Source organism: Phyllobates terribilis, unplaced genomic scaffold (genome assembly GCF_046119375.1).
Source record: "Phyllobates terribilis strain yellow unplaced genomic scaffold, ASM4611937v1 Scaffold_7__3_contigs__length_470593459, whole genome shotgun sequence".
NCBI classification, from domain to species: domain Eukaryota; kingdom Metazoa; phylum Chordata; class Amphibia; order Anura; family Dendrobatidae; genus Phyllobates; species Phyllobates terribilis.
Window position 1 is genome coordinate 83937696 of NW_027362767.1, and position 11243 is coordinate 83948938.

Here is an 11243-nt window from a genome sequence, read left to right on the forward strand (position 1 = left end):
GTGTGCCTTGTCGTGGCTGGTGGGCACACACTAGTTAGCCAATATGTACGCTATGTGTCTCAATTTTCTAGCAGTAATGCAGTTTAAAATGCTTGCATGTATCTTGGCATGCATAGTGCGTAATCTTTGGGATGTATTGAATAAAAATATATATCTTATACCATATTATTCCAGGTGCCAGCGCTGGCAGTTTTCCTCCTGGAAGGAGGCCCGGCTCTAACCCTTTCAGTAAGTATTCAGTATTATAACTGTGCTAAGTATTTTGTATTTGTGACATTTACTTTGCTTTAACATATCTTTTGTACCATAGGAATGTAATTTAGAGTCACTGTTATGTCATGAGCACCAGTACGTGTGCCTCATACTGGAAGCTGTCAGTCTACCCTGGCAAACTAGCTGAATGCCTTACGCAACTCACAAGCATGGACTGACCGGGCGCAGTTGGATCAGTTCTGGATGATGCACTAGCTGATTTTATTGTACAACCCCAAATCTCAAAAAAGTTGAGACGCTGTGTAAAATGGAAAGAAAAGAAAATTGCAATGATTTGGAAAGGTCTTATAAGCAGTATTTGGTTTACCATTGTCTTGCTGAAATATGCAAGGCCTTCCCTGAAATAGACATCGTCTGGATGGGAGCATATGATGTTCTAAAACTTCTATATAATGCTCAACATTGATAGCGCCTTTCAAAATGTGTAAGCTTGCCATATCGTAGACACTAATGCAGCCCCATACTATCAGAGACGCAGGAACTGTGCACTGATAAGAAGCTGGATGGTCCCTCTCCTCTTGAGTCTGCAGGATACGGTGTCTGTGGTTTCCATAAAGAATTTCACATTTGGATTCATCTGACCCCAGAACAGTTTTCCATTTTGCCTCAGTCCATTTTAAATGAGCTTCGGCCCAGAGAGGACAGCAGCGTTTCTGGATTGTGCCGATATATTATTATTATTATTTATTATTATAGCACCATTCATTCCATGGTGCTTTACATATGAAAGGGATATACATAGCACAAACCAATTACAATAAATTTTGAAGAATTCAAGTCAGCGACTGGTACAGGAGGGCTCACGTCTACAGGATATATGGCGGCTTCTTTGAATGATGGAGCTTTCACTTGCATTTGTGGATTGCACAGCGAATTGTGTTCCCAGACAGTGATTTCTGGAAGCTTTCCCGATTCCATGCAGTAATTTGCACAACCGGATCATGCCTGTTCTTAATGCAGTGCCACCTGATGGCTCATAGATCATAAGCATCCAATACTGACCATCAGGCTTGTTCCTTTGCGGGAAAGCGGCAGGTATTGCAGAGGGACTAGCTGGCAGATATAGTTCCACTGGCAGTGGATTTTCTGTAGCTGAAATGGGTCGCTGGACCACTAAATACTTCCCTCATGTCCACAATAATTGTCAATAACAGGAGGCAACACTTATGGAGATGGTATAAGACCCCCCCAGGAGTGCTCCTGTAGAGGTGGTGTCTGGGTGCAGGTGTTGGAGCACCCGTGATGTTCAATTTCAAGCCTCCAGAGACACGTGTGAACTTGAAAACCTAACACTTTACTGATGCAGAGCGCATGGTACAGTCTCTTATTTACAGGCACGGTAGTTCACAGTATAGGATACAATGTATATCGTGCGTATGGAAGAAGGTGTCTTCTCCTTATGAAACAATCAAGGTTAGGGCCTCTCAGGGCGTCTGGAGCACAGTTCTTTTCAGAAAATGTTATGCACAGTCCAGGTAATGCTACACTGATGTAGGGACCTTCACAGGTTGGCGGCACACTAGTAGTGTGGAAGTACACTCTGTTTTGGCCATACCGTTCCCTATAGCAGGGGATAGGGCGAACAAAGCTTGTGGCGTGGCAGTCACATGGATCTGGATTCTGGCTAAAAGCACATAGGAAAACCAGTATGCAGGAAAGCACTTTCTCAGCCTTATCTCTCCTGACTGTATGAGGCTTCACTTCTTTGTGGAGGCGACTATGTGGAGGATGGTGTCCCCTCAGCGTGGACTGGAATAGGCTCAGGGAGCCTCTGCCTCGACTAGACAGGACTAAACTGAACTGGTTTATACCAGCTCACTGGAAGTGTATTAGAACTGAGCTGGAGGTCTCCTCCCAGCCGTTTCTATGGCAGTTTGTTGTGAGGAGATTAATCACCTAACTATTCATACACATACATTGACCAGTAGATGGTCACAAAATACAAATGACTATGCACATTTATGAATCCTCAGTGTATGCATGTAACGGGTCTGGGAGGCGGAACCTCTGAGCTACTATACAAGGGGGCGGTCCTTGTAAGGGAGCGGGTGGCGACCAGGCAGGCAGTCACAGCAGGTGACCGGGACAGTCTCTGGAAGAACGGGCAGGAGGTCACGGCAAGTGACCGGGGCAGTCTCTGGATAAAGGGTTGGTACGACCTGTGGCGGCTGATGGTAGACGTGAGCTCCCAGGTGAGCAGGCGAGAGTCTCTGGATAAACGGGTGGTCACAGCATGTGACGGCGGAGCCTCCAGGAAGACCAACAGACAGGCGGCAGATGAGCGCTCCCAGGTGAGCGGGCAGAAGTCTCTGGACAGGCGGGTGGTCACAGCACGTGACGGCAGAGCCTCCAGGTAGGCTAGCAGACAGGCAGCAGATGAGCGCTCCCAGGTGAGCGGGCAGGAGTCACTGGACAGGCAGGTGGTCACAGCACGTGACGGCAGAGCCTCCAGGTAGGCTAGCAGGCAGGTAGCAGATGTGCGCTCCCAGGTGAGCGGGCAAGCTGGTCCATAGACAGACTGACAAGGGTTGGAAGGCAGACCGTCGGACCTCAGGCTAGCAGGCAGGTAGTTGATGTGCGCTCCCAGGTGAGCGGGCAAGCTGGTCCTTAGACAGACTGACAGGAGTAGTAAGGCAGACCGTCGGACCTCAGGCTAGCAGGCAGGTAGTTGAATATCAGGCTGGAATAAGACAGCAGGCTGGCAGGAATCTGGCAGGTATCTGGCAGGTAACTGGCAACGGGACCTGAGGGCTGAAGCAGAGTAGTGAACAGTGCAACAACATTGCTCGGGCACCTCCATTTTGGAGGAGGTGCCTTATATATGGTGAAGTCCTCCGGCCATTGGCCGGGGACTCCTTAGGACGGCGCGCGCGGCCCCTTTAAGAGGAAGGGAGCGCGCGCGCCCTAAGCACAGTGGCCGGGAAGGAGCGCGCGCTGCCAGCAGAGCGGGAGGAGGACGCCGGGCTCGGAGCAGAGAGGTGAGGGGAACAGCGTCCCTGCCTAGCAGAGGGCAGGGACGCCGACGCTACAGTACCCCCCCCTTTAGGCCCCCCCTTTTTTAGGCCAGACAGAAATTTAGCAAGGATGAGAGGGGCATGGATGTTCTCCCGGGGCTCCCACGTTCTCTCTTCAGGACCAAACCCCTTCCAATCTACTAGAAAAAAGGTCTTCCCTCTTACCCTTTTGGTGGCCAGAATGTTCTCTACCTCAAATTCGTTTTCAGCGGAAACCGGAGCAGGAGGCGTGCCTGTAGACTTGGAAAAAGAGTTAAGTACCACAGGTTTGAGGAGAGATACATGGAAGGAGTTAGGGATCCGCAAGTTGGCCGGGAGTTTCAATTTATAGGCCACCGGGTTGATCTGACTGATGACCTCCAGAGGACCGATGAACCGAGGCCCTAACTTATAGGAAGGAATCTTGAGCCGGACATACTTGGACGAGAGCCAGACCTTATCCCCTGGACGGAATTGAGGAGGATCCAGACGTTTTTTGTCAGCATGTCTTTTCATACGCTCGGATGACAGAAGGAGTGCGGACCGGGTACTCTCCCATGTGGAGGAAAATTTGTTAACAAGAGATTCCGCAGCCGGATTGTCCACCGAGGTGGAGACGGGAAACGGGATCCGAGGATGCTGACCGAAGACTACAAAAAACGGGGATTTGGAGGAAGATTCGCTCTCGTGATTGTTGTACGAGAATTCGGCCCATGGCAGGAGATCCACCCAGTCAGAATGGTGGGCATTAACGAAGTGCCGGAGGTAACTGGTCAGGATCTGATTGATCCGCTCCACTTGACCATTAGACTGTGGGTGGTAAGCGGAGGAGAAGTCCAGGGTGACGTCTAGCAATTTACAAGTGGCTCTCCAGAAACGAGAAGTGAACTGTACCCCACGATCCGACACGATGTGACGGGGCAGGCCATGAAGACGGAAGATATGGCGGATAAAGTCTTTAGCCAGCTCGGGTGCAGACGGGAGGCCTCGCAGGGCAATGAAGTGAGCCATCTTGGAAAAGCGGTCAGCGACCACCCAAATGACCGTACAACCGGCAGAGACGGGAAGATCAGTTATGAAGTCCATCGCTATATGCTGCCAGGGGGCAGCAGGTACTGGCAGAGGAAGAAGGCGACCGGCTGGCAGGTGTCTCGGAACTTTGTTGCGGGCACAGGACACACAGGCAGAAACAAAGTCTATTACATCCTTGCGCAGGTTAGGCCACCAGTAGTGCCGGGAAATAAGCTGGAGGGTCTTTTTCTGACCGGCGTGGCCAGCTAGTTTAGACGAATGACCCCAGTGTAGGATCTTCTCCCGATCAGGTACCGATACGAACGTCTTACCGGGAGGGAGACGATTTAGACTCACGGGAGCCACCTGCATTACTCTGGCGGGATCGATGATATGTTTAGATTCTTCCTCGAGATCAGATACCAGAAAGGATCGGGACAAGGCGTCTGCTTTGATGTTCTTGTCAGCCGGGCGAAAATGTAGAACAAAATCAAAGCGAGCAAAAAACAAGGACCACCGGGCTTGGCGCGGATTAAGTCTCTGGGCATGCTGGAGATAGGCCAAGTTCTTGTGGTCAGTGTAAATTATTACCGGATGAAGAGCCCCCTCGAGTAGGTAACGCCACTCTTCCAATGCCAGCTTGATGGCCAATAACTCTCGGTCTCCTATGGAATAATTGCGCTCAGAAGAGGAGAAGAGTTTGGAGAAGAAGCCGCAAGTTACCATCCTCCCGGAAGAAGATTTTTGAGTAAGTACAGCTCCGGCTCCAGAGGAGGAGGCGTCAACCTCCAGAAAGAACTGCTTGTTGCCGTCCGGACGATGCAGCACCGGGGCGGAAGAGAAGGCCTGTTTTAAGGAAAGAAAGGCCTCCTCTGCTTCGGGCGGCCACTCTTTGGGATTAGTACCCTTACGGGTGAGCGCGGAAATTGGGGCTGTCCGGGAAGAGAAGTGCGGTATGAAGAGGCGGTAGTAGTTGGCGAAGCCCAGGAACCGCTGAATGGCCTTCAACCCCTCTGGTCGGGGCCATTTCTCGATGGCAGACAGTTTCTCTGGATCCATTCGTAGGCCGGTCTGAGAAATAATGTAGCCCAAAAACGGAAGCGAGGTCTGCTCAAAGAGGCACTTCTCATATTTAGCGAAGAGGTGGTTCTGCCTGAGCCTGAGCAGGACCTGACGAACGTCCCTCCGGTGAGTCTGGAGATCCGGAGAGAAGACCAAGATGTCGTCCAGGTACACCACAACGCAGGAGTAGAGAAGGTCCCGGAAGATGTCATTGACCAACTCTTGAAAGACGGCAGGAGCGTTACAGAGACCAAAGGGCATTACCAGATATTCATAGTGGCCGTCCCGGGTGTTGAATGCAGTCTTCCATTCATCCCCTTGACGGATACGGACCAGGTTGTACGCCCCACGGAGGTCCAGTTTGGTGAACACTCTAGCCCCCCTCAGGCGATCAAATAATTCTGGAATGAGCGGAAGGGGGTACTTATTCTTCACCGTGATCTGGTTAAGGCCTCTATAGTCTATACAGGGACGGAGAGAGCCGTCCTTCTTTTTTACGAAGAAGAAGCCTGCTCCCGCCGGGGAGGTAGATTTCCGGATGAATCCCCTGGCCAAATTCTCCTCAATATATTCGGACATCGACCGGGTCTCAGCAGCGGACAATGGGTAAATACGCCCACGGGGAGGAGTAGTACCGGGTAACAGGTCGATAGGACAATCGTATGGTCTATGAGGGGGTAATGTCTCTGCCTCCTTTTTATTAAAGACATCAGCAAATGACCAATAGGGAATCGGAAGTCCAGGTAGATTAGTTGGGGTAGGAGAAGGACGGACGGGATGAACAGGAACCAAACAAGTCTTATGACAGTCCTGTCCCCAGCGAAGGACTTCTCCGGTCTGCCAGTCAAGCACGGGTGCATGTCTCTGGAGCCAAGGTAGACCTAGTAAGAGGGCGTGAGAGAGTCCAGGCAGAACATGAAAAGAGATGCTCTCAGAATGCAGCATTCCCACCTGCAGAGTTACGGATTCGGTGATGAGTTGGATGGGACGTGGTAAGAGGCCCCCATCCACAGCAGCGACAGATAATGGTACAGCCAGAGGTTTGGTGGGAATGCGGTATTTTTCTACCAGGGACTGTGAGATAAGATTCCCAGCCGCTCCAGAGTCAAGTTGGGCTAGTTCAAAATAACGATTCTCCCCGCAGATAATAGAGACTGACAGTAACAGAGATGGAGAGGATTTATTCTTGTCTAGGTTGACCTCTCTGAGCGAACCTAGACACAGGCGTTTCCCGACCTCTCCGGGCAGGTACGGATCCGGTGCTCCTTACTGCCACAGTAGAAGCAGCTCCCCTCGGCACGGCGTAAGTCCTGACGGGTTTTGACCATCTTGGTCTGGTCGACCTGCATAGGCTCAGGAGAGTGTACCTGGGGAGAGACGGATTTCTGAAAAGTAGGAGCTAGACGTGGAAACCTCCTCTCACGGGTGACCTCTTTGGCACGCTCCTGGAACCGTAGGTCAATCCGGGTGGCAAGAGTTATTAGGTCATCGAGAGTGGTAGGAATGTCCCGACCGGCAAGTTCATCTTTAATACGGCCGGACAGACCCTCCCAGAAGACGGATACCAGAGCGTCGTTATCCCAGGCCAGCTCCGAGGCAAGGGTACGGAACCGTATGGAATATTGGCCCACGGTGAGATTTCCCTGACGGAGGCGTAGCAGAGATGATGCGGATGAGGTCTTCCGTCCGGGTTCGTCGAAGACTTTCCGGAAAGCCGTGAGAAAGGCAGGCAAGTCGGACACCAGGGGGTCTCCTCTCTCCCATAGAGGATTTAGCCAGGCCAGGGCCTCCCCGGTGAGATGGGACATGATGAAGGCAATTTTGGCCCGGTCGGAGTTAAACTGATGGGACAGGAGTTCAAAGTGCAGGGTGCACTGATTTATGAAGCCCCGAGCCTGAGCGGAATCGCCTCCGAAACGAGAAGGTGCAGAAAGCCGGGGTCCGGGGTAGGATACCATGGTATTGGTGGGCAGCGGAGCTGCCGGGTTGCGAGTCATGGCACTGGCGGTGGTTGCTGGTGGAGCAGTCAGAGTGTCCAGGCGAGAATTGACATTCCGCAGGTGACCCAGGATGGACTCCTGTTGGGACCTCTGACGGGACAGTTCATGACAGAGGTCCGAGAGCGTGGGAGCTTGGGTGCCACCGGGTTCCATGGCCCGAGCAAACTGTAACGGGTCTGGGAGGCGGAACCTCTGAGCTACTATACAAGGGGGCGGTCCTTGTAAGGGAGCGGGTGGCGACCAGGCAGGCAGTCACAGCAGGTGACCGGGACAGTCTCTAGAAGAACGGGCAGGAGGTCACGGCAAGTGACCGGGGCAGTCTCTGGATGAACGGGCAGATGGTCACGGCAAGTGACCGGGGCAGTCTCTGGGTGAACGGGCAGATGGTCACGGCAAGTGACCGGGGCAGTCTCTGGGTGAACGGGCAGAAGGTCACGGCAAGTGACCGGGGCAGTCTCTGGGTGAACGGGCAGATGGTCACGGCAAGTGACCGGGGCAGTCTCTGGGTGAACGGGCAGATGGTCACGGCAAGTGACCGGGGCAGTCTCTGGGTATAGGGTTGGTACGACCTGTGGCGGCTGATGGTAGACGTGAGCTCCCAGGTGAGCAGGCGAGAGTCTCTGGATAAACGGGTGGTCACAGCATGTGACGGCGGAGCCTCCAGGAAGACCAACAGACAGGCGGCAGATGAGCGCTCCCAGGTGAGCGGGCAGAAGTCTCTGGACAGACGGGTGGTCACAGCACGTGACGGCAGAGCCTCCAGGTAGGCTAGCAGACAGGCAGCAGATGAGCGCTCCCAGGTGAGCGGGCAGGAGTCACTGGACAGGCAGGTGGTCACAGCACGTGACGGCAGAGCCTCCAGGTAGGCTAGCAGGCAGGTAGCAGATGTGCGCTCCCAGGTGAGCGGGCAAGCTGGTCCATAGACAGACTGACAAGGGTTGGAAGGCAGACCGTCGGACCTCAGGCAAGCAGGCAGGTAGTTGATGTGCGCTCCCAGGTGAGCGGGCAAGCTGGTCCTTAGACAGACTGACAGGAGTAGTAAGGCAGACCGTCGGACCTCAGGCTAGCAGGCAGGTAGTTGAATATCAGGCTGGAATAAGACAGCAGGCTGGCAGGAATCTGGCAGGAATCTGGCAGGTATCTGGCAGGTAACTGGCAACGGGACCTGAGGGCTGAAGCAGAGTAGTGAACAGTGCAACAACATTGCTCGGGCACCTCCATTTTGGAGGAGGTGCCTTATATATGGTGAAGTCCTCCGGCCATTGGCCGGGGACTCCTTAGGACGGCGCGCGCGGCCCCTTTAAGAGGAAGGGAGCGCGCGCGCGCCCTAAGCACAGTGGCCGGGAAGGAGCGCGCGCTGCCAGCAGAGCGGGAGGAGGACGCCGGGCTCGGAGCAGAGAGGTGAGGGGAACAGCGTCCCTGCCTAGCAGAGGGCAGGGACGCCGACGCTACAATGCACATGCGATGTATTATACATCTCCTAACTCACAGTGCCCAAAGTAGTTCTGCCACACTGGAACAAATCTACTGCCACACGACAACTGATTCACTCAGCAGCAGAAGACAAGGTACTGGGATGCCACACATTTGCACATTCATTTCTTCAGAATATCTGAATCTCTTGATAATATCATGTACTATAGTAGGTGGGATAGTCAAACTCTTTGCAATTTTATGTTGAGGAACATTTTCCTAAAATTGTTCAACAATTTTTAGATGCAACTGTTCACAGATTGGTGACCTCTGACCATCTTTACTTCCGAGAGCCTCTGCCTCTCTAACATGATCTTTTTATACAGTCATGTGACTTAATTGAGAATTGACACTCCAGCTAATTTTTATTAGTAACACATACTTTAAGAGCCTTTTGTTAACCCCGTCCCAACTATTTTGAGATGTGTTGCTGCCATCAATTTCTAAATGAATTAATTTTTCAAATGAATTGGAAAAATGTCCAACATTCACTTTCTGATCCATGTGTTCTATGTTCTCTTGTGAATATAATATCTGGCTATAAGAGATTTGCGTTCATGTTTTATTTACATTTTGGACAGAGCCTCAACTTTTATGGAATTTGTGTTGTACATTGAGACCTATCCAAAAGACCACCTGTTATAGGTTTACCATGACAGAGAGGGGCTAGAAGACTGCGGTGTCTGATTTCACATACTCCTGCATGGCTTAGAAGCACTTCACCTTCATATTAAACAGTACAGGTTTCTGCTAGCAGTGCAGGGGTTAATCTGTTCCAGTTGAGAGCTCCTGGAGATTTCCAGCATTGATGCTCTCAGCTGTTCAGTGTTAGCCACTCCCCTCTCCTATATATACTCTCCTCTGGCAATCAGGGATTGCCAGTCTTAGTTTCGTACTGCTTGGTTCTGGAGTTGGAAGAGTTTGTTGTTTGAGGAGGGTTTTGGAGTGTTGTTCTATAGACTGTTGCTTGGTGATTTGTCTGAGTGCATATCCTCATCCTCTTCTATTTGGTTGTTCCCTCCTATACTTCCCGGTGTTCCACTCTGTTATTTGTGAGTGCATATTTGTATGATTGGTATTTTCATTTATCCCTGTACGTCTTCCCTTGTTAGTCTGGTTTCTGTAATCTTTTACACTACAACTCCCCACTTCCCTGGCTGGGGGGCGGGGACCAATAAGGGCTGATTTAGGAGCTCAGCAAGGCATGCGGCCCCAGCACCTTCACCATCCGAAGTAATCCAGGGAGCAGGAATAACTGGGGCACCCCTAGCTTTAGGGATTGAGAAGGAGCCCTTAGCCCCGGGAGAACTTATAACAGTGCCATGACACCACCTTTTTGAGAAGACCACCCTATATTTAGGCCAGATTTTCTGTGACCGATTTTCAGTTCTACATATACTATGCACACTGGCCATCTTCTTTGAGAACACTCACACTCATCGTAAACTACATTTCAATGCCAGTATGAGTGGTTATCTCAATGAGCTTTTAGTTTTCTGTGCAGCAATGAATAGCTTTGCAATAAAATAAATGTAAAATAAAGTGTATGCCTTCATATAAATATCGAGGCACATTTAAAATAGTTGTTTGGAGCCGTAATGCAGACGTGAAAAGAAATAAATTATGAACAGTATTTAATTTATTTATAAAATTATGGAAACCATTTAATTATTCATCACTTTTTCTTTTTTTTCAGTAGGTCGTCTAGTGTAGACTTCCCTACAATATTGAGAATGAAGGAGAAGAAAGAGCATCATCGTTTTCGGACCAATCACACAGGCAACAGATGGAGCTCTCAATATTTGCACTTTTAAGTGGACTTTATACATAACATTTTTTGTTAATCCGATTCGTGATGGAGAAAACAAGCAACATTGTGTTTTTTTGCCTTATTAGATTTTTTTTTTAATTAAGAAAAAAAAAGAAAGAATCTGCTACTGACATGTTAGTAATTGAACTCGTTGTGACTCTGGATAAGAGTTTTGTATATAATTGTATATGTAAATTGTACAGTCTCATTTGTACAGGTCCTAACACGTTGATCTTTTATAAGATTCCAGCAGTTTCCCCAACCCACCCCACCCCACAATCTTTTTTCCTTTTTTCCTTGTGAGAATAGCTTTCTGGTTTATTTTCCTTGTATTTTGTAAATTAAAATAATGATTAAAAAGATGCAGCGAGAATGGGTTTTCCAGCAAGTTGCCTCATACCTATAATGAAAACTGACCACTAGATGGGTCAGGAAGCAGAGATATTTGCCAACTAATTAATTTTGAGTCGCTCTACAACATTGGGAAACTGATATAATCAATGCCCTGACATAAAGGTGTAGTGTTTTCTGAATCCCTTTCTTCATTTTACAGCTGTTGGCACAATGTATCCAGTATGTCACAGGAGAGATTCCAATAATTCACACTGCGTCGTATATAGA

General features: G+C 50.1%; 1 protein-coding gene across 5 annotated transcripts in view; it reads left to right on the forward strand.

Annotated features, from left to right (window-relative positions):
• The window catches only part of SMOC1 (SPARC related modular calcium binding 1), a 301635-nt gene extending 290392 nt beyond the window's left edge, over positions 1–11243 (forward strand). The window contains exons 12-13 of one of the 5 annotated variants that reach the window (XM_073638912.1): positions 175–228; positions 10509–11229. In XM_073638912.1, coding sequence (XP_073495013.1) covers positions 175–228; positions 10509–10525 — 71 coding nt within the window. In that variant the 3' untranslated portion in view covers positions 10526–11229. Of the gene's footprint in view, positions 1–174; positions 229–10508 lie in introns of all 5 variants that reach the window. The other 4 variants (XM_073638909.1, XM_073638908.1, XM_073638910.1 and 1 more) reach the window with 4 other exon arrangements.